Raw genomic sequence first — 23,663 nt, 5'->3', positions numbered from 1 at the left:
CACACTACGTTGGAATGCGAACTTTTGGAAAACTTTCTCAACGAACATATTTGTAAAACTTTGCGCCTAGAAGCTTCCTTTTTGCATTCATCTTATAAGTTATGCTTTGGCGTATGTGGCTACCCTCTTGGGCGGCGCGGGAGGAGGTGGAAACGGCCGCTTATGTGCCGCCAAAGAGCAGCGACGTGGGGGGCAAGGGCTTTTCTAGATATTTGGAAAATGGGTGCCTACTCCAAAAGCTCCCCCTTCTCGGTTGCTTCCAGAGCTGCGAAGCTGGAAAGCGGCCTCCTATGCTGCTTCGCTAGGTCTCCTGCACTACACACACGCACCCCCATCCGCGCCACCACACGTACAAAAACCCTGCAAAGCGGATCTTCAACGCCAGCAAGAGCTTCGGTTCTACTCCCATTTGTCGAAGATCTTCACACACAGACGGTGGCCAGAGCAAATGCGTGTTGCAATCCGACTTGGGTTCTCAGTTCTTCTTCTTCAGACAGTCCATGGCGGGAGATCAAGTACCTGTCGCAGTAAAAGAAGCAAAGTGTGATTTTTGTGAGGAGAGGCCCGCGTTCTTATATTGTAAACCAGACTCAGCTCGACTCTGCTTGCTATGCGACCATCATGTGCATTCAGCAAACCCTCTCTCCCTGAAGCATTCGAGGTCTCCCTTGTGTGAATGCTGTGGGGAGCGTTCTGCAACATTGCAATGCGAGGAGGAGGCACGGTTTTTTTGTGCTACTTGTGAACAAAGTGCACACAATGGTGAGGGACATACACTTGTCAAAGCCAGTACTTTTAGTGGTTGCCTTGTACCTTCTCAAGTAGCTTCTGCTTGGAAATGCCATGCTCCCAACCTTTTCCCAGACAATTTCCTGCTTAGCCGAGGTGCAGCACTTGACAATCTGTGCTGGACTTCGGATGGTTCTCTTGGCAGCATCCTTGCCTCACCTTGGATAAGCGGCTTTGATTCATTTTCGTTGTCAGATTCCAACTCATACTCTGGAGACATTTCAGCCTCTTCAGAACGTCTTTTGGTAAGTCATTGTACTATGTGGTCTTGTGTAGCTTTTTGTAGAATGTTCCACATGCTTGCTCCAATATTTGGGGTAGTGCATACCACCAGGATTTGCCTTTAATGCCAGGTTCTTAATATCATCATACCCACATGTACACTAAAGTTACAGCGGGTCATTTTTCACTTGTTACTGTTTATTAGAAAGTTGATGCATAGATGCCTGGCTCCAGGATGTCATGTACAGATTTGAATTATTGTGGAAGACAATTATGATATGTCTATTGCCTCTTTCAATAAACATATCACTGTCAATGACACCCCCACAAGCTTTGGGTTGGGCACTTTGACAGTTCCCCAAATGGATTTGTATGAGCGGCTGCATCCAAAGATATGGCATCCTAGGGATGATGTGGATTGGAGTGAATGATCCCCTATTTCAGGTGTTCGGAGCTAGCTTAATTCTGTGGATTCACACGGCCACCAAACGTATCACAAGAATATATGTCTGAGTCAGAGCGTGTGTGTATGTAATGTCAAAACTTACTCTATTTTGGGCACTATCTTTCTTTTGCTTAATACTCACAATCAAGGATGATTGCTTCGATTTTAGAAGGCCGAATGTGACAAGTCGAGCACTCACGAAGGAAATCTCTTTCGTGGTACGGACTTTGGAAATTGCAAGTAAAATAAGCTCGGAGATATGTTGGATTGACACTCTACAATGCGAGTCGTTCTTGGACAGTTATTTTCCATGAAATTGTAAGCCCGCACTTCAATGTAGTTATTCTTAATGAAGGAACATGTCATCCATGATTAACTCTTAGTTGTGAAGAGTACTCAGTTAGCTGCCTAGGTAGCTACGAAGTGAGGAATACGAGGTGGTGACAAGGGCATTACGCTTGTAAATCATGAAGGAAAAGTTGGTTTTGATGATCTCAACTCTTTCCTCATGAGGAGGAAGCTTTCTTAATTTCCTAAGGCAAGGTTCGAGTTTTGAGAAGCAATGATATGGCACATGCTACATCGGAAACTAGAAAGAAGTCTTGAAATTGTGTTATAGCCGTAGAAAGCGCGATCATATATCTCTGGATCCAAAGGCAAAGGTAAGAGCTTGCAATAGGACAGAGGTAGGACAAGCTTGATGAGGTCAACAATGACATTGATTCTATCAAGGACTTGACCGAGTCTGCCGATGGTGTGTAAACTACACAAACAAGAGCTTTTGCTTACATGCTTCAGCTAGAGAGAGACACATGAGCGGAAGGCTTCCCATAGAGTGATGATAGCATCAAGAATAAATCTGTCCTTTATGAAACCTTTCTGATCTGGCAAAATAATTTGATACATGAAAGGACTCAGTCTTCTAGCTAAGGCCAGGGAGAATATTTTATACACAGAAGCTAGGCAAGTGATAGGTCTCCAATTACCCAAGTCCTCCTTTTCCTCCCCTTTTATGAACGAGCTTAATAATTTCTGTGTTCATACAGGTGGAAAGGGATCCTACCTTTAGAGCTTCCTTCTATATGGACAAGAGATAGGGCAAGAGAAATTCTTTATATGTTTTAAAAAAATTCATTAGGAAGACCATCAGAGCCTGGAGATTTTCCATTTTTAAGAGCATCAATGGAGTCAATCACCTCCCCCTCTGTTATGGGCTGATCCATCACTTTAGCTAGATGCTCTTGCATCATAGTTTTTTCGTACCCGTGTGATGGCAAAAAAATTGATTCCGTACGAAAAGTGATTTTGTACCTGGCAAAAAAGTTAAGGCAAAATTGTTTCGCCTGCAGTTTTTTGGCCGCGCGAGTTGGGCTGGCGACTTTGTTATGCAGGCATTGCAGCACATCAATGAGCTGCGAGCTGCGAATCAACAGCGAGCCCATCCTCTCGCCCTCTCTGGCTCACCTTCAGCTTCTCCCGTGCCCACAAGCTAGTCTCTAAATTCTAATTTCTGAACTTCATATGGTTTTGTGTTTGTGTAAGAAGTTTTACACATGGTGGTGTAGTATGTAGCATCCTATATCTGACGTGTGGAATTTCCGGGTGGTCTGATCGGTACTTATTCCGTACTTCTGTACCTGTGTGTGTTCGACGTGTGGTTGACGTATGGAAAAACTATGGCTTGCATGATTCCTTTTTCACAAGTGTACGCCAGTTTTTGAAGATCTCAAAAGTCTCGTTCTTGTGCCTAAGGAAGTATACCCAAGTAAAAAGCAGCCAAAATCATCCACCATCAGCATGAAATAAAAAGCTCCGCCTAAGTATGAAGTTTGCATAGATCCACAAAGGTTGATTCAAAGTGACTCCAACAGTGTAGAAGCTCTATGTGTAGAGTGCTTTGGCATAGCCTCTCTATGTTGCTTCCCACAAATGCATGAAGTGCATTGTCCTTGCTTACTCCCACCATGGGGTATGCCATCAATCGTTTGGTCACGAAAAGCATGACGAAGAGCATCAATATTGAAGTGACCAGACTGATAATGCCATAATGACTTGTAGGAGAGCCTCTGAATGAGGAAAGAACTGAGAGCTTGTAGTCCATGCTCCACTTTTGCCCCTTGATCTCCTTTGCCTAATTTAGGATCTCGAATAGCCACTGAATGCTCTGTGAAGACCACCTCCATGTGCACAACTTGTGCACCTCGTGCACTTAGAGGCCCATCCGAGGAACATTTGAGTACCTTGGAGGAATGCGTGCACCCTTTGCTGTCTAGGATCAGCTCCATTGTGCACTCAGTGTGAATAGGAATCATCAATTTGGCACTAATAAAGACGGAACCACAATGTTGCCGATCCTTTACAAGGTGTTATGTGTCGTGAGGCACCACCATCAAAAATCCTATCTCAGGAGTCTCTAACTGCAAGAACTATCTCAACCTCTGATGTTGCAAGAGAAGTCTTCAAGGGACTCATCTTCATTTGGACAAAGGCCGAGGACTTGGCTGCAGCCGAAGAAGAGGTCTCTTGAATGCACTTGGTACACTTCCGCCAATAATGGCTTTTCTCCTCACAAGCTTCTTGCGGAGTATCTGTCTTCTTGCTGTTGTTCCTTGTCTTCTTTGTCTTCTGCTTTGCTTTTGAAGAATTGGACAGGGCTTCGGAGCCGGACTTCTTGGTTGTATTGAACCGCTCCTCTTGGCCCAACATCATTGGAACCGTCTCCTCTCAAGTTATTGTGTTCAATCGTCCATTGGCAATCAACAAACAACAGGAATCGGTATAACGGGGAGGTAACTGAGCCAAAACTGAACGGCGGCTATGTATTACGATTGATCTTCTAAGTATTTCTGCGGGAGCTCCTGCATTTTGTTGATATGTTCCCTCATGGTTGTTTGCTTGGCATTCAAGGCCCTCAACCAAGCAACCCTTTTCTCGTTCGCTTGTCTTACATCAGGATTCATGTGGAGTCTGAATTATAGGTTACGTCTTTGCGATGTCTTTTTCTTGTTGTGAGTTGTTTAAAGTTGAGTGCTTGTTTCAAAGTTTCAGTCGGGTAATCTTTTTTAACGTATTTTGCCTATGCCTTCTCTAAAAGCATTTTCAAGTTAACAATGGTTTGTTTTTATCTATTTTTGTTTAGAAACAAATAAGGTAATCTAGTGTTTTCCTTCTTAGTTTTCTTGTTCCCTTGCTTTTGTGTTTGTGTGAATGTTTTAGCCTCGTTTATAATTCTCAGTTCAAACTTTTCCAACCTTATGAAGGGGTAAATAACGTTTGGTATATTTGTTTAATGTTCTCACTCAATCCGGTAGATGAACTAGTATTAATGCTGTTTAACCTATTTTGAGGAGCCAAGTACGGTCATGAACTTTATAGATTTCTGGGGATTGTTTTGGATTACTAGTACTTTGATGTGGGAAAGATTGATTTTTAACTTATGAAGTCAAATCCAATAACAATTCCCTTTGATTTTAATCAAAACGTTTGCATGCATGCACACGCTGTGATGCATCTTTTTATGCAAGCATGACATGAGAATGAAGCACTAAACTTTGTGCAATTTGAAAAGAGCCATTGGCAACTTCAGGCATTATTTCAGCCATGTCTTTGTTTGTCGTGGTTGATCTCACGTCACAAGATTTTTTTAGGTGCTCGATTTTCAAACGTTTTCATGTTTTCATCGTAGCATCAGAAATGTTCTAGAGGAGTTTTTGAATCTCTCAAGTGCCAGAGTATATTTTGGTCTTTGGCCAAGAAACATGAAGGTTTAGGCCTGATATATTTATTGCATTACAAGGATAGTAGTTGGAACCGGTGTAGAGACTCTTTACAATTGGCTATTAGCCCTTTAAATAGGTGCGTACGTGCTTAGATATGGCAGTTGTGCCATTTGTCCTCTAATTGAGCCTGGAATGGGTTGATTTGGACATGTGGTCTCCTGCTGTGCTGCTCATGGCAAGAGGCTGTGTGGGTCACCCTGGCCCTCCCATACTGAAAATGCCTGTGTTTATAGGTTGCCTAGGCTTCCGGCCTTGTATGGAGTGCCTGTGCACCCTCTTTCCAAGCCAGTACTGCCTGTGTGTCCTCTTGCCCATGTATGTGCTGCACATGTGTCCACTTTCCTTGCATGTGTGGCTGAGGTGTCCACTTTCCTTGCATGCTTTGCTACTCTGGGGGTCACCCAGCTGCTAGGTGTCCTCCTGCCATGCATGTGGTGCCAATGCGTCCTCTTCCTGCTATCCTTGGCTGGCAAGCAGCTCAAGCTCCTCTCCCACAAGCGCCCTGTAAATTCCTCAAGCAGCTCAAGCTCCTCCTGCAAAATTTGGGCAACACAACAAGGACATGTAAGAATTGCAAGTAAGTAGGCCATGGGAAAATTTGGTGACAGTAGGTCTGGACAGCTTCCTTCGTTTTGAAATACTTTTTTCCTCTTTGAACTATTAAATGTTGCATGTCGTGATGTTTGAAGTCTAATTTACAGGAATCATCTGAGCAAGTTGGATTTGGTCCTTCAGCTACTGACCTTAAGACTTTGTTATGATTTATTCTTCATTAACATGCTACATTTGGCTTTTCGGTTGGGATTTGGAGAATGGCACCCTGCCTCTGCAACCCTCTTTTCAATCGTAGGTGTGGTAGGATAAATCGTAGAAAAGCCTAGTAGACCTTAGGGCCAATAGATGCTGAACTCGAACATGGCTTGAGGTCTTTCTGGACATGGTGGTGGGGTTTTCTGGGACGCGGATACAACTTCACAGGCCTATGGGCATGCAATAGTATTTAAGCAAGGTTGTATGTATAGCTGCTAATATGTATAGGTAGACTCTGTTGTGTGACAAGGTTGTTGATGGATGAAAGTGCAATACCTTTTTAAACCTTTGGATTTAATCTCGAATTTTGTTTCTAATCGTTTCAAAGTTTATTTCATACGGTTTTTACATTCTCTTCTCTTCATCTGTGAAGGTGTTTGGATTCATTCGGAAATTGCATATCTAGTCGTCTCATAGCTTGATCATAAGTTGCATATCTAGTCGTTTCGTAGCTTGATCATAACATTTTTTCTTCCATTTTGTTTGTGTGAAATTTTTTATATCATGTAGTTTTATAGGTCTCTAGGATACCGTATAATTGTAGACTTTTATATTTTGTCAGATTCTTTTTTTTATGTTTCTTGCTGAGAATCTTCAGGTACTTTTGTAGGGAGGAGGATGCGTTGGGAATAAGGGTTTTCTTGAACAGCTGGAACAGTTGCGAAGACTACAAATAGAGGGGGACGATGCTTTGGCGGGATTGCTGGAGGAACCCTTTCAAGATTGCCTGGCTCCTTCCTCGGAACTCTGTGATGCGCCATTCTTCAACTTTGATGCTCAGCCTTATCCAGATGCACAAAATCAGCAAGAGGTTCCAAGCCAACCTAAATGCACTTTGGTTACTTCTTGCGGTCAACTCTCAGAGCCATTCAGCAGAATCAGTCGTCGGAATGGCACTATGGAAAGAAAGGCAAGGCGTGCTTTTACATTAATCTGGCAGTGTATGAAGCTTGCTTTAGATGAATTGTTTTGGTTATGTATATGATTGTTTACCGGGTGCTTGCTACAAGCTGCCATGCATGCATCGTGGTCTCAACTTTGCACATTATCCTGTTTCCTGTGACAGGCTCTAGGGACTAAGGTAACAACTGCTCAAGCCATTCTCAAACAATCAAATGGAGCGTACAAGCACCCGCTGATTGGTAACATCAAGGAGTGTTCATGGACATTGCCCCCACCAGCTGCTTTAATGCCCAACAACGAAATGGCAGAGTTTTGCAAGAATGAGGAAAGGTTGTTCTCCTTGGCCCAACCTTGCTCTCAAATGGTAGATACTTCAAGGCCTGTGAGTATGCTATCACCTTGCTCTTTGTCAAAACCTGATTAGCTCAATTGTTGATGTGTTACTTCGATGCTTGTTGTCTAGTGTGCCTCTCGGAATGTGGTTATGACAGAGAAGGTGGGCATTGGCGATTGCCCCACCTCTTCAAGGTTATCTCCTAAAGAAGCTACCGAGTCTCGTTCTTTCACTGAGGAAGCTTCTATTCCATGCATGAAGTTATCCAGTCCAGAAGAGCAAAACCAACATGAACAGAACAGAAATTTGGGTTCATTAAACAGAGAGTCCGTCGCAGATTGTGTTGCTGCATCATCAAAGTTTGATTCTGCCGCTTTAGCAGAGGCTAGAGACAGCGCAATGTTACGATATAAGGAGAAGAGAAAGACTCGCAAGTATGTCCTATTCATCTTCTTGGCATGTCGTTGAGTCATGTGATCTCTTGTTTTTTATCACATTTTATAAAAGATATATATAACTTCATCTGCTTTGTTTATTTCTTCCTTTCCCTTTGTAATTCTTGATAAATGCTTCCTTTACTTTTACGCAGTTTTGAAAAGTTTGTTCGGTATGAATCGCGGAAAGCTAGGGCTGAGACAAGGCTGCGAGTACGAGGTCGATTTGTGAAAGCAAAGGGATTTTCAGAGGCTTTGGTTGCAGATGAGCTCAATTGATTGGCTGAATTGGGGGTTATATAAATCCTCTAATTGTCAGGGACCTCATTGAGGTCTTGGTTGTCCTTCCCTTGGTTTTATCTACAGATCTGAAAACTGTAAATTGTTCCTTGTGTATAAAGTCTTCTATTATGGGATGTGATAGGGTCTAGTTCGAGAAATTGGACTATAAGCTAGGTTAGCTCTTGCATTGAGCCCCGTTGATTTCGACAAATCCTATTGTAACTCACACAGATGGAGACGGTGGATGGATCTTGCTAGCCCAGTTGAGGGTCTGGCTTTCACTGTTAGATTTCTAGGCCTGATGTTGGATCTTTGTTTGTCTGATGTTGTGTGCACTCCTACTCTGAGTAAAACCTTCACCTCCTTTCTTGTGATAAAGCAGTCTCCTCAATTCATCCCCCATCCTTCCCCCCCCCCCCCCCCCCCTGCCGGGGCCTCCCTCCCCGCCCCTTCCCCTTCCCTTTTGAACACAGCATAGACAACAACAATATGTTGAGTGGCAGACATTGGTACCTATAGGTACCAAGAGGTCAGATGGAGAGAGTGAAGAGAAGTCAAGAAGAAGAGAAAGGCATAAAGAGACAAAAGTGTGTTGGATAGAGTGCATTGAAGACTTTTTCTATGGATGGATGCAGGTTTTATGTTACCTTCATTGATAACCACACAAAGGTATGTGTGTACTTTATGAATGAGAAAAGTCTAATGTTTACTCACTTTCAGAATTTCAGAGTCTCGATTGAAAAAAAGTGGGAACTATGTATGGTGTTTTAGATCACGAGGAAAGGTAGAGTACTTCAATGATTTTAGCAATGTTTTGAAAGTATGGATTTTGCTGGATGCATCGGCCGTCGACGCCTCTATTATCATTAAAATGTATATGTTGCCATATACTTAATAATAATAGAAGCCTTGAAGGCCGATGCGAGGAGTGAGATCCAGAATTGGCCTAAAACTGAACCCTAGACGGGAAGCAATACTATTTGACCCTTGCAAATGTTGTCGCCATAGAACAGTTAAGTTAAAGCTTTAGCTTTGTAGGAAAATTAAGCCAAAGAAAAGGTAATTTTCATGCAAATGTACTCCACAAGAAAATGGTGGAGTGAAAAGCCAAAGAGGCAATTTTCATGCAAATAAAGTTCAGAAGAAAACGGTGGAGTGAAAAGACAAGCATATTGTAGAAGTTGCAAGGGCAATGACGAATGAGTATGCCTCATTGTTATTGGGCTAAGGCAATTTCTACAATTGTATGCGTATTGAACAAGACCTCTCATGTTGCTATACATATCAATATAATTGAGAGTGTTTGTATGTATTGCTTAAAGTGCATGTTATGGAGTCATGAACGAAGCTGGACAAAAAATAAACAATGTGTGTTCATTGGTTGTTCCATCGAGCGAAAGGGCCACACATGTTACAACTGTGTCAAATGAAGGTGAAGGGATGTGGTTTTTGATGAATTGAGGAGCTAGTATATTGATGTACTAGATGCTATTGGTGTTCATGTAAAGGAGAATGTGGCTAGTGAAAATGTAGGTACACAATTGTGGATTGCAAGGATCACCTAGTTCAAGTAATGAAGAGAATCCATGGGGTGCCAAGTTGCATGAGAGCAAGTCTTGTAAGCTCACCAAATATATCATGTAAGGAAAAGAAAAGGTTGATGATGAATCAAGGATGCTAAATTTGAGTGCAGGTCATGTGAATTGTTACATCTTCTTGCCTAGGTTGGAAATCTAGTCTTGTGTTTCTTCTTTCTTGAAACAATCATGAAAATTAAGAACCTTAAACTAGAACCGGAATAAATATGACAGGGTGAGTGTTTCTAATATTTAACATTTGCACTCACAATTAGAGAGTAAAAATTCAAGGCTTCTCATTGTTACAATGGATGCTAGCGTACCTCCCATTAAATGTCTAAATGGGTTAAATACCAAAACAAACCAAATGAAGTGATGGACCACTAGGTTTAATGCTCCTGGGTGTGTGTGCGTGTGTGTGTGTGTGGAGATAGATAGAGATTGTTTGCTTACACTCCATGTATGGTGGGAAGGTGGCACCGTCCTCACCCAACTATTATAAATCGTAGCGAAAGTGCCAATGGGGTTACTTTTTATTTGGAATTGCAATGCACCGAGAGAAATTCAATACCTAGAAGTCTTTCGAAATATTGGCTTTGTAATGATCTTGCTGCAAAATAACACACAGATACATAGATTTTATCTTGGGCTAGCAAGGATTGTGTAGGGTTGCATAGCAAGGAGTAACAAGAAAAGTACAGCAAGTTCCAACTCTCCAATGGCACAAGATGTGTGCAACACAAGAAAGGGGATATGGATTTGTATACATAAAAAAAGCTGCTTGTGTAGAGAAGCATATCTTGAACTTCCCTTCTTGGACTATTGCATGCAAAAGATAGTATAGAGCATCGTAGGATAGCCCTTGCTCAGTATATCCTTTTGTAAGTGTTGTCCAAGAGACTATACACTTCAAGAGATACCCTCACTTAGCATCCCAAAACTTCTAGACCCTTTCCCCGTAGGGCATAATACTACATCCAAGAGATCATATCCCATACATGAAACCCAAAAAACTATGCGTGCTTTTGTGAGAACGTGTCAACGGAAGCACTTGCATGGCAATCCCCATGTACGTACATGTTTTGTGGAATGCAAAAGTCTGTTCTTTGTGGTTATTGATGCTCACGGAAGGAGCAACTTTCTCCTCAAAATACTCACAAAGTAAACCTGTTCTTCAAGGCTTCATAAAAAAAAATTTGTGCTTTGTGCAGATGATACAAGTCCACAAAAACAAATTGCATTGCAATTCCCACTTATGTGTGTTTTTTGAGTGCATACATCTATCCCTTGTGGTTATTGATGATCGCACAAGCAATGTGCAACTTATCAAACACAAGATTTGTTGTGATGATCTATAGAGATGAGTTGGTGGTAGAGAAACTCAAAATGTATTTCAAGATCATTTTGTGGCAAGAGGCATTACTTAAGTAGTTCGGAGGTCTGCATTCGTAATGAGGTCAACTTCTCTGAGATGTCGACCCCATGCGTGTTGTTGCCCCGGCAATTCAAATACAAGTTTTTCAGGTAGGTGAACTCAACGATTGTAGCTCTCACCTTTTCCAGCAGCAGAAGTAGGTCATTCAAGTCTCTCTCTAAAATTGCTTCTACCAATTCCACTCCTGCTGCTTTTACCTGCTTCCATGCCGGCTAGAAATGCTTTCCCCCAGCCTATTACAATCTCTACTCTTCTGAGTTCTTTTTTCGCCAATTTGAGCGTTTGATTGGGCACATCACGCCCGCATAGAACAACCAGAGTCTCTCTGTGCTGGTCCTATTCGGTAAGAGCCTTGCTTCGCATAAGAGCTTCGCTATCTAAGACACCTTCCAAGTTTGCACTTGGCGAAGAGCAAACAACAGCAACACCCAACACAACATGCTGCTCCAACAACCCTTGACTCAAAATTTCATCACGGATTTGCTTTCCCTTGTTGATGGATCCAAATGTAGCAACAATACATACAATGCAACGTGCTGCTCCATAACACCAAATCAGATTCTCATCACGAATTAGTTTTTCCCTGTCGATGGCTCCAGTTGCAGCAAAAGTTTCGAGGGTGCACAGATACGCTACTTTTATCTTTGTGCGCTCCACAAGCTTTGAGGATGGACAAATAGGCACACTGCATCTATTCTGTTTGATCTCACCCTGTCGATGGCTCCAAGATCTCCTTTTGCTAACAACCCTTGCAATTGATCTCAAAACCTAAGCAACTTGTTTTCAGCAGAGATGGATGCCCTCTTGTTGCATCCATACAACACAGACTAGACTCCATGGCCCCTCCCTCTCTGCGTCAGGGCCACAATCTCCTCTCACCCTCCCTGCTGCCTCATGTAGCCACATCTTGACGCTTGCATTCTCCCTTATCTCGATCTCCTATCTTTGTGTGCTATAGCCCAAAGCCGCTCTGCTGGTTGCTTCCCGGAGGCGGAGGCCATCGGATCTGCCAAATGCTTCCCGGACACAATCTGATACGATGTTCTGCTGCTCTCCAGTCTGAGGGCTAGATTAGGAGACATCAAAACTAGAGGGTTCACCTAGCTCTCAACCAAAGCAAAGCAAGACAGTGTCAAAATAATTCAAAAGTGCGCTGAGTGAAATGATGACTATAAGTGACATTGATTTTGTGCCTCTTTAGAAGCCTTCCATATGCAAACTTGCTATTTTCATTATAAAACAAGCTACACAAGTCTACACCAGGATGCCTCAAGTATAGCGCAATCTACCAATATTGCTCCACCCGTGGGACTAACGCTGGGTTCAGACGAGACGGGCACAAGAAACGCTTCGTGCAAGTCTACCGCAGGCTCGTCTCAACGATGCTGGAGGAGAAACAACGAAAAACCGAAAGAGGCCGAGAGAGGTCAACAACTCTTCCGGCGGAGGGGGGGGCTCTGAAGAAAACTGGAGGGCCCGGAGGAAGACAACCTCAACTGCAGCAAATCAGATTTCAATATCCAGCCTTGTTGCCCTTGTGCATAACATTGCCGCTGCCTCGTCTGAACCAGCCCTAAGCTGATTTCTAGTCACTAAACACAAGCTGCAATGTTTTTGACACACATCTCAAACTCAAGTCATTTCCTTTGTGAGATGATAGATGTAAGTGTCAAGCCTGTTTCGGACTTCACAACTTTTTAACCTGGCTACAAGAAGTCACCGTGCGAGGAAGGCTTGCAACACCTTGCTCATAAGGCCTTGATAAAGCATGGAAACAGTTGGGAGCAATTGTGGACTGCTTGACAAAGCTTGTCAATTGGTGCACATGGCAAGTTAATGATGGCAAACCCTTTCCCTTCCTTTGTCTTGTAAGATGGGCATTAACTAAGCATTGCATATAACCATGTGAGAGAGAGTTGGCATTTGTTTTTGGCATTTTAAAACATGCCATAGAGGAGAAGGTGAAAGGCGTATGTATCTTTGACCGGCTGTGCTTTCGTCTATAAATTTGCCCCTTCATTTACAAGTCTCATGTTACTTTTAGTTTTTAAATGCATATTTAAGCTTTCACCTTGTTCTATTTCTATAAAGAGTGACATCATGTAGTGAAGATTGATTAATTGGCAGTTTCGTTAGTCCAATTTGATAGCGCGAAGGCCATGTTGAAATTAATACTACAACTTCATGCGTTCTAGAACATCGGGATATTGCCCTCTTTTTGGCATGCTAAAAGTTACATTAATTGGCCACTCAATGCAGTCAAATTGTCTAATGGCTGCCATTGATACAGTTGACCAAAAATTGCCACTAATCCAGACAAATTGTCTACATATGAAGCATATTTTCTTGTGTTTGTTGTATGGATCTTGAATAATTTTCTACCTACTTGGCCAATCCCAACAAGAGTGGCCTTGACAAAAGTAGGCCGCAGTTCAATGTTCCAACAGGCCTCTGCCTCGATGCATTCAGATGAACAGAATTAGAATCAGAAGTCAGTAACTCTTGAAGACAAGTGACTTGGTGGCCTTGAGTTAGTCAGTGTCAGCTTTAACCTCAAGATGTATTGTGCAAGATCAATTCATATGCATGTGCAGACTGCAGCTACATCTGAAGCATTGCTATCCTGCACTTTTATTTGAGATCCTCAGCATTTTATCTGCAATCAATATTGCTAAGATTTGAACTGCTTCACTAATGAAAAAAGCTCTGGCTTGCTACTTTGCACCTACACCTGTTCCTCATTGCATCCAAATGTGACTTCCTAGGGAGCTACATAAATTGGCTCTCCAACCGAACCGACTATCCTCTTTGGTGAATCTATGTACCAACTTCCTTAACATTTTAATGAAACACATCAGATATTGGGGATTTCTTCTGATCATTGAGCACCTCATGCGATCGATGAAGATGTGAAATGGTTACCTAATTACTTGTTACATGGGGACAGTTGATCATACTCAACACCATGCAGAATACAACGCAAAAGCAAGCTCTTTTAAAAATATGAAGTACACAAATATACAACTGTGTCCCCACTCCATGAGAAACTGCAACAAAACAAGAGTCGACCGACCCAATAAATCCTCTGTGATGCAACAGAAGTAGACAGGTTCCCAAGGCGAGACTTCTGAAAAGAGCATCCGGCAATAGCCACAGGCTCTCTATGAGATGAGCAATGTTACTGCCAAGAGGCAGTGAAGTTTGGATTCAGCTTGGACAGCAAGGCATTTTGTAATTTCTGCTGTTCATATTGTGACGATGAGAGCATAGAAGCATTTTTCCAAGGATGAGATGCCATCCGTCCACTCCTATCCATCACCCATGTGTATGGAAGGTGACTTGATGCTTGAGACTGCAGATGGGCCCAATTGTCAGGACTCTGATATATCTGCTCGTCATGCAAGTTCGACGCGTTTCCTCGAAGAAACCCATGGTCGAGCTTTGCTGAGTAACTGCTCATGCATGGACCTTGAGAAGGTTGCTCCCAATATTGGGAAACAGGGGGCCTTCCACATTCATCCTTACCTGATAAAAAGAGGGTTCCTGCAGTGGCATCAGAAGGGATCCAGCTTCCCTGATCTACATGCTCCTCCATACTCCAATGATTTGCAAAACTAGAGTGAGACACATTGCTGACCGCACTCTGTTGCAAATTAGACCATGGGGGTTGCATGGGTGAGAACGAGAGTGCATCCTGGTTTGATTGAGTCAAATGATGGAGTTCACGTGAGTGTTGACGGAAGGGGTAAACTTGCTCCTCATGTTTGCTATGCCTTGTCATCCAATGAGGTTCCATGGTACACTGCTGGAAATACTCATTTTGGGTTTTTGAAGAGACCGACTCTGCTTGGTCACATTGATAATTTTGCTTGGCCGCACCCCTATCATCCACAAGCAGGCTTAACTCTGTGATGGGTTCATGCTCTTTGAGCATTGAATTAGTGACACGATGGGAAGCTAGAGATGGAGCATCATTGCTTTCACAGAAACTGCTCTTACCATGAAAGCCCTGGTTAGAGGAAGCATCTGTGCTCAAGAAGTCATTGGAGTGAGGCTTTGGATCATCAAGGAACAAGTGCAACATCATTTGATTGTTCTGTTCATTGTCAACCTGGTTACAATCCATCTCAAAAACTTGGGACGAATCCTTTGCATGCACCTTCTCAGAACGAGAAGGGTCCTCTCTTGATGGTGCTGATGGTGGTGATCTGCCCATTGAATTCAAGTTATGGTAATTTTTCTCATGAAGCGCCTGGTGCTTCGTATGCTCTCCATTCTTTGTGTACTTTGAACCAAACAGAGGCTCTTTTTCTGTCATCTCCTGCTGGCTAAGCACACTACTTGGAGCAGATAAACAATAGAGCGGATGATCCAATTCACCTTCAGATTGAAGACTTACCCTTTGTTCAACTTCCTCGCTTTCACCACTCGCAGCTGCTGCACTAACCACTTCACTTGCAGGTTTTGAATGCAAATCCCACATAGTGAGGTCTTTCCCCCTGCTCTCTTGTGTCTCTAGAGTATGATTTAACAATCCATTCCTGACCAAAAACCCCTCATTACACCCAGAAAGAGTATCCGTCTCTTGTCGGGGTATGGTGCCCCTCTCTCCGAAATTACTCTGTTCCCTCGGCGCTTGGGCCGGAGTTAATAAGGTCGCATGACCCTCACCAGCAAGAGAAGAACCATGAGGTAAATCAATCAAAGAGACCTGGTCTTCTTGTATCAAGTGTGGGGGTAGCACCCTTTGCGTAGAGTCAACAGAGCTTAAACAAGACTCTACAGGAGCCTGAGTCTCTGCTTTTCCCCCCAAACATGTCACAGAAGACTCTGACGCTGATGAATCCCTTGAGTTATCGTTTTCTGCCGCAATGCTCCCTTGAAATTCAAAACAAGGTTCTTCAGGCTCAGCTGGTAATACAGCATTGGAATTACTCTGAAGATCGATATGTACATCCTGCAAACACATAAATTGAATTATAAGCCCAGAGTGCAAGTACCTCATCGGTCCAGCTTTCGTTACTTCATGCTCTGCGCATGAACATTATTGTGATCATTGAAACGAGCAAAACATAAAGAGCTACCACGTTCTACTATGGTACTTTCAGACTCTCATAACCTGAGGCATACCTTGCACATAAACACTGAGCGGTACTGCACACAATGCTCTGCAGTCAGCTTAGCAAGCCTATCTTTCTCGGTCTTTCTTTGAACGAAGACACTATGTGCAGCAGGTATGTCTAACTCCACCAGTTTGGACCTTCATTTATTCACAAAGTAGATTGGCTTGAATACGAACCTTGATATGATTGAGATAATAATTTAAACAAGCAGGATAACAGATGAACTGAATGAAGTTAAAACATCAAACAGAATTTGTCTTTATCTTCAGGAAATTACCAAATGCCCTCGAAATCTGTGGAATTCCCAAAATACACATCAACTTTCAAAAATTGGCAAAATGACCCTCATTTTTTTTTGGCAAATTTTGCAGAAATTTCCCAAATTCCCTTGAGTTTAACTGAATTTCCCAAAATACCCTTTGTCAATCATTGAGCTTTGCATTGTTTTCATAGAAAGATTGGTTCTCCCTAGACTGAAGATGACAGAACTAGAATATTTGATAATATAGAGGGATCATGAGATGAAACATTTCAATAATTGTAGACATCATTGCTGCTGTTTGTGGAGTAATTGGTGAAAATTTCTGTATAAGGGACTCTAAAAAGGTCTTCATTATAAGAAAAAGCAACCTATATGAGAAGCGGAGCAAATTATCCAAAAATTGATACAAGGGTGTTTTGGGAATTTGTAAAACTTTTGGGTATTTTGTGCATTTTCACAGGTATTTTGGTATTTTGCCTGTTTTTCCCCCTATCACCATCAGGAGCCAATCCTACACACTCAGGTTATCACCAAACAGAATTTATAAGACAAAACAGTACCACTTCCCTTCAGATACTAACCAGTGCTTGTAAGTTTTTCGAGCATCTTTTCCATCACAACCACTAGCACAATCAACCTCAAATTTCTGCTGAACGTTTAACAGGGGGCTCAAAGTAGCCACTGATAGCTCATCACCCTTTCCTTTTAGAAGGTGCAAAATATCATCATACTGCTTTCGTGTCACCTGCAATATCACATAATACATTATTGTTATGCATACAATCATATTCAGCATTGTGGCAGGCCATGCCTAAAAGCTACATAAAGACTATCAAAAACCATCATGCAACCAAGCAAGTACATAAGACAAGTTGAGATAGCTTAAAAAGGCCTGAAGCCACATAAATCGGACCTTCAAAACATGCATGGATTGTGTGCAACCATCAGTATGTATGCAATTGCTGAGCTTGCTCTTGATACTCTGAATGTCCTTCACAGGAGACAACTCCACGGTCCCAGATGCTTGTTGAACATTCGCAACCTTTTGTCTCTTGTTCTTTTGCCTTCGTGCACCATAAGGAGATAAAAAAATCAAGAAGAAAAATTATCCTTCAAACAAAACGCCCATAATGCACTGTATAATAACATACTCAGTGCATGCGGAAAACTGCCAGCATGTCACATACCATGAGGCGCTTCTTTCAACAGCAATGTCGTTTACAGCTTTGGAGTCTGGGATTCCAACTTTCCTCCTACACAGTTACCCTTGCTTGTTTAAGAGATTGTTACCATACAGTAGCATTACAATCAACCACCAACAAAAAAGAACAGCTTTGAGATAGACATTAAGCAAGGTGTGGAGTCTGGGCAAGAAGTCGAAAAAATGACACTACAAGGTAGCATACATATCACACACACACACAAAGAGAGAGAGAAATGAAATGATATATTAACGTCTACAAGAGGCCAAAATGACCTATGAGACCAACTGATTACAATGTGAGTCTAGTACCAAGTCTGGGTACAAACAAGAAAACTACAAACAAAGAACTGATAGGAGTGCTACCGACTCCTATGGGTGGCTGGTAGGCTGAGCAAAGGTATCATGCCATAAAGGTACAAAGTGGGGATAAGTGTCACCATGATACAATATAGCAGTAGCATGAAGCCTATCCCGATCGACATTCTGGGTGTCGTGCTAGAATCCTGTGGATCCTCTGCCGCAATCTCCGCCGGTGCTGCGTGGCTCCCCTCCTCAGTCGCGGTCGTCTCGATCTCCCTAACTCTATAGCTCGATCAATGAGAGTACCGCTGATGTGTGTATGGGTGGGAACCGAGCTCTCTGGTGGTGGTGTCCCCTCTGACTCTGTGGTACTCAGACTGAAGAAATCTGAGATGCGTCTCTGGGACTGTCTCTGTCTTTGCCCATTCAATAGAGCGTCTCTATGTCTCTGAATCTCAAGTAGGAATAATCCGAGACATCTTTGATCCTGATATCTCATGACTCTGTCTAACGAGTCAAAACCATCTCTGAATAGACAATGAAAGCGTCCCCGTATCTCATAGTAGATTGTGCAGCGACATATGTAGTGAAACTCTGTCTCTGGCTCTGCATGGCATAACTGACATATCCTACTGTCTGCTGGTATGCCTCTGAATCTACCTGTCTCAAACCCAAGCTGGTGTGAAGATGTGCGAATCTGGCCAATAGCACATCGTAACCTATGAGATAGATGTGTGTCCATGTAACTGGGCCGTGTGACAAATCCGTCTGTCGTGAGTTGAAGAAGATGTTCTCTATAGAAAACCCTCTTCGTACCCAACTCCCGTGATGGTTCTATCCATGTCCTCTTGCTATCAAGCTGGATAAGATCCTGCCGAATGAGTCTAGTAGTCTCCATCCGTGTAAGAGCCAAGGATGGTGCATCAAGAGAATACTGGAAAGGGGGCAGCCTGTCAATGCTGAAACCATGCCTCTGAAACCATTCATCTGTGCATACCAACATGATGTATCTCCCTGTAATGCCAGCTGTCTGGATGACACGAGAGCAAGCCTGACATACCTGTCCCTGGTGGTGTCCCATAAGCTGTGTACAAATGATACTGATCTGGTGAGTGCCTCAACCTCCATAGGTGGGGCAGCCAGCTCCGCTCGTATGATGTCATGTGGGACTGAGGCCTTGGCTCTAATCAGCCTAGAAATCATAGATATCAGGGGTCTCTCCATATTAGTCCATCCAGCACTGTCAATAGACGGTCCCCAAACCTGAACCGCGTAGTGCATAACTGAAGCGACCAAAGTATCGAAAAGCCAGAGCTTTGTTTGAGGTTCCTGGAACTGAACTTGTGAGCAAATCCTCTCTAAACCACCTAGGGCTGCATAGGCACGAGTCAATCTAGTGTCTGCTGCTACTTTCAGTGTGAACCTCGGTCCACTAAAGACCACCCCAAGATATGTGTATGCATCAGTGTACTCCATACTGTCCTGTCCATATGTGAAAGTAGGTGCTGATCTCCTAACCCACTGTGGCGTGGTATTAAATACCATGACCTTGGTTTTACCAAGGTTGACAGACAATCCACTATCCTCTGCAAAACTATGCAATGCGTCCAAATGTCTCTGCATACCTCTGGCGATTCTGATATCAACACGATATCGTCAGCATACAATAAAAGAGGGATCCATGTCCCTGCAAGCTGAGCACCTCTATCACCTCCTCTATCAATATAATCACAGAGAGAGAGAGAGAGAGAGAGAGAGAGAGAGAGAGAGAGAGAGAGAGAGAGAGAGAGAGAGAGAGAGAGAGAGAGAGAGAGAGAGAGAGACAAATGAAATGAAATGTTATATTAACGTCTTCAAAAGGCCAGAATGACCTATGAGACCAAACTGATACAAAAGTGGTGAATCTGTTACAATGTCTGGGTACCTTAGTACTAAAGTACTAAGTGTGAAAATAAATGTGAAAAACTAAATACAAAGTATTAAATAAACTTCTTAGGAGCATTCTGGGTGTCTGGCTAGAATGCTTCTAATCCTTTGTTGTAGTCTCCTCCGGTGAAGTGTGCTTCTGCATCTCGGTTGTGGTCGTCTCGATTTCCTAAGCTCAATCGCCCTGTCAATGAGGGTGCCTTTGGTATGAATGTGGGTACTCCTTTGTGCTGGCTGCTGGCCTCTTGCTTCTCCTTCCACTCCTACTTCTCTCGATCCGAAGAAATCTGTGATCTGCCTCTGAGGCTGTAGTGCTCTTTGTCTTCTCATTAGATTATCCCTGTGCCGATGTAGTTCCAGTAGGTACAAGCCTAAGCATCTTTGATCTTGGTATTGCATGACTCTATCTAGAGGTCCAAAGCCTTCTTTCAATAGGCAATGGAAACGCCCACGTATCTCATAGTATACGGTGCAATGACATATGTAGTGTAATTCTGTCTCCCGCTCCATTCCGCATAACTTGCAAATTCTGCTCTCAGGTGGGATTCCCCTAAATCTGCAAAATTCAATTTCCAACTGGTGTGAGGATGTACGAATCTGACCAATAGCACATCTCAAACCATGAGACAGATGGGTATCCATGTAGCTCGGGCGAATCACAAATCCGTCTTCAGATAGCTGTAGGAAGTTTCCTTTGTAGTCGGCCATCTTCGTGCCCAATTCTTGTGAAGGGTCTACCCATGTCCTCTTAGTATCCAACTGTATAAGATCCTGACGGATGATTTTATTAATCTCCGTTCGTGCAATTGCCAGTGATGGAGCCTCAAGAGAGTATTGGAAGGGGGGTAATCTTTCCATACTGAACCCGTGTCTCTGAAACCACGAGGACAGTTGCGCATACCAGCATGATGTATCCCCTTTCATTGCTAATTGTCGTGAGGATTCGAGGGCCAGTCTAGTATATCGGCAATTATTTGTATCCCACAAACCATGTATAAAGGACACTGATCTGGTAAGAGCTTCAATTTCTATCGGAGGGGCAGCTAGTTCCGCTCGGGTAATCGCGTGTGGTACGGAGGCCTTGGCTCTAATCATTCGGGAAATGAGAGAGAGAGAGAGAGAGAGAGAGAGAGAGAGAGAGAGAGAGAGAGAGAGAGAGAGAGAGAGAGAGAGAGAGAGAGAGAGAGATGAAATGATATGTTATATTAACGTCTTCAAAAGGCCAAAATGACCTATGAAACCAATCTGTTACAAAATGGTGAATCTAATACCATGTCTGGATACAAAAGAACTAGATACTACACCTAGAATCCATCCTCATCTGCACTCTGGATATCGAGAGACTATGGCTCGAATCCTTTGATGTAGTCTCCGCCGATGCTGTATAGCCCCTCTCCTCAATCATGGCCGTCTAGATCTCCATAGCTCCAATGCTCGGTCGATGAGAGTGCCGGTCGTGGTCGAATGAGTGTGGGCCGAGCTCTGCAATGATGACTGCTCCTCTGGCTGTCCCATATCTAGTGAAAAGAAATCTGTAATCTATCTCTGGCACTGTCTCTCTCTATCTCTCCCCAGTAAAGTGTCTCTATATCTGTGTAACTCAAGTAGATATAGCCCAAGACATCTCTGATCCTCATAACCCATGACCCTAGAGAAAGGACCAAAACCCTCTCTGAATTAGCAATGGAAACGGCCCCGTATCTCATAGTATACTGTGTAATGACATATGTAATGTAGCTCTGTCTCTGGCTCTAACTGACATAAGCGGCATATCCTGCTGTCTGCTGGTATCCCTCTAAATCTACGAGTCTCAATCTTCAGCTGATGTGAGGATGTGCGTATCTGACCAATGGCATACCACAAACCATGAGACATATGTGTGTCCATGTAGCTGGGTCGAATCACAAACCCATCTCTTGTGAGGTGGAGAAGATGCTCTCTATAGAAAGCTATCTTCGTGCCCAACTCTTGTGGCGGCTCTATCCATGTCCTCCTGGTATCCAGCAGGATCAGGTCTTGACGAACGAGTCTAGTAATCTCCACCTGTGTAAGAAATATCGAGGGTGCCTGAAGAGAGTACTGGAAAGGGGGCAGCCTGTCCATGGTGAAACCATGCGTCTGAAACCATGATGTCATCTGTACATACCAGCATGAAGTGTCCCGCTGAAGAGCTAACTGTCTGGAAGACTCAAGGGCCAATCTAGCATATCTGTTTCTAGTAAGTACCCCACAAGCTGTGCACAAAGGAGATTGATCTGGTAAGCGCCTCAATATCCATAGGAGCAGCAGCTAGCTCTGCTCGAATGATAGCGTGGGGTACGGAGGCCTTGGCTTTGATTAGTCGAGAGATAATAGATACCAAGGGCCTCTCCATACATCTCCAACCATCTTGGCCTACACAAGGTCCCCATGTTTGCACCCCATACAACATAGCTGAGGCTACTAAGGTATCAAAGAGCCATAACTTTGTCCGAGGTTCCTGGAGGCTGGAATTGAACCTGCGAACACATCCTCTCCAAGCCTCCCAAGGCCGCAAAAGCTCTAGTCAATCTAGTCTCTATTGCTCTCCCCAAAGAAAACCTCGGCCCAGTGAAGACAACCCCAAGGTAAGTGTATGCATTTGTATACTCTACAATCTCTTGACCATATGTAAAAGTCGGTGCTAATCTCCCGATCCATTGTGGTGTGGTGTTAAACGCCATAACCTTGGTAAAACCAAGGTTTACAGACAATCCACTATCCTCTGCAAATTTGTGTAATGCATCCAGCTGTCGCTGCATACCCTCTGGTGAGTCAAAGATCAACACAATATCATCAGCATATAACAACAATGGGATCCACGCCCCTGCCAGCTAGGCATCTCTATCAACCTCTCTGTCAATGTAATCAGACACCTCATCAACATACATACCAAATAGAGTAGGAGACAATGGGCAACCCTGTTTCATCCAAATGGTGGAGTGAACTAAATCAGATATCCGCTCCGGAGTGCGTACATGTCCCATCACTGATCTGTATAGAGCCATAATCCCCCAAATCAACACTATGGGCACCCCCATCTCCTACAATCTGCACATCAATCGAGCTCTCGGTACCATGTCAAATGCTTTGCGGAAATCCACAAAGCTACAATAAATCGGTCTCCCATGTGACCCGCTCTCCTCAATGATGGCTCTGAGTGTCAGAATATGATCAAGAGTGGAGAAACCCCTCCTGAAACCGGCATGGCCCTTTGCTCGTACACCCTCACCCTCTGCCCAATTACTCAACTGCTGCTCAAGAATGGATGCATACAACCGTGCCAATGTGTGCCCAACCATAATAGTGCGGTAATTCCCAGGCTCTGTAGGATCTGGAAGGGGGTCCTGTCCAGGAACCATATATAACAATGTGGCATACTGGCCCCACACATCAGGAGAAGTAATCACTGGGGGAGGGGAGTGCTCATGAAAGAATCGCCATGCCTCTCCTGAGTCTCTACTCAAGAACAGCTGATACAAGTCTCACTCCATCTGGACGTCTCGCTCCCAACGCCTTCCTGACTCGTTTCTTCTGTTGCACAGGGCGTCGGGAAGCAATCCGAGATTGTCTGTAAGTGATGACTCCTAAAAGAAGATCCCTCTGAAGCTGGGCTCTCATCTCGCCTCTGATGCTGCACCATGCAGTGTCTCGGTTAGTAAAGTGGTGCACTCCTCCACTGAGAGGCCAGGACTAGCTGTGCATAGACGGCTATAGATCTCCTCTGTATAAACTGAGTCAGTCTCTCGTGTAAATGTATAACGGGTATGTGATCTACCTCCTAATGTCTGGGCTGTACTATACTGAAATGAAAAAGAAA

The 23,663-nt window shown here is 43.5% G+C and overlaps 2 protein-coding genes across 2 annotated transcripts in view; one reads left to right on the top strand and one right to left on the bottom strand.

The window, feature by feature from the left end:
- The first annotated feature begins 236 nt into the window (after window positions 1–236).
- On the top strand, window positions 237–8,322 carry LOC147444603 (zinc finger protein CONSTANS-LIKE 14-like). Its single transcript, XM_086527147.1, has 5 exons — window positions 237–1,034; window positions 6,656–6,955; window positions 7,112–7,330; window positions 7,412–7,716; window positions 7,872–8,322. The coding sequence occupies exons 1-5, from the start codon at window positions 501–503 to the stop codon at window positions 7,993–7,995; spliced, it is 1,482 nt and encodes a 493-aa protein (XP_086383273.1). The 5' UTR covers window positions 237–500; the 3' UTR covers window positions 7,996–8,322.
- Window positions 8,323–13,980: 5,658 nt separating this feature from the next.
- The window catches only part of LOC147444602 (nuclear factor kappa-B-binding protein), a 62,833-nt gene continuing 53,150 nt past the window's right edge, over window positions 13,981–23,663 (bottom strand). The window contains exons 5-9 of the mRNA XM_086527146.1: window positions 17,583–17,648; window positions 17,309–17,459; window positions 16,977–17,140; window positions 16,141–16,270; window positions 13,981–15,967 (exon numbers count right to left, since the gene is read on the bottom strand). Coding sequence (XP_086383272.1) covers window positions 14,189–15,967; window positions 16,141–16,270; window positions 16,977–17,140; window positions 17,309–17,459; window positions 17,583–17,648 — 2,290 coding nt within the window. The 3' untranslated portion in view covers window positions 13,981–14,188. The remainder of the gene's footprint in view (window positions 15,968–16,140; window positions 16,271–16,976; window positions 17,141–17,308; window positions 17,460–17,582; window positions 17,649–23,663) is intronic.

This window comes from Adiantum capillus-veneris, chromosome 13 (genome assembly GCF_014529385.1).
Source record: "Adiantum capillus-veneris isolate H3 chromosome 13, ASM1452938v2, whole genome shotgun sequence".
Taxonomy (NCBI): Eukaryota; Viridiplantae; Streptophyta; class Polypodiopsida; order Polypodiales; family Pteridaceae; genus Adiantum; species Adiantum capillus-veneris.
The sequence above is the reverse complement of the archived record's forward strand: the minus strand, read 5'-3'. Positions and strand labels throughout refer to the sequence as shown.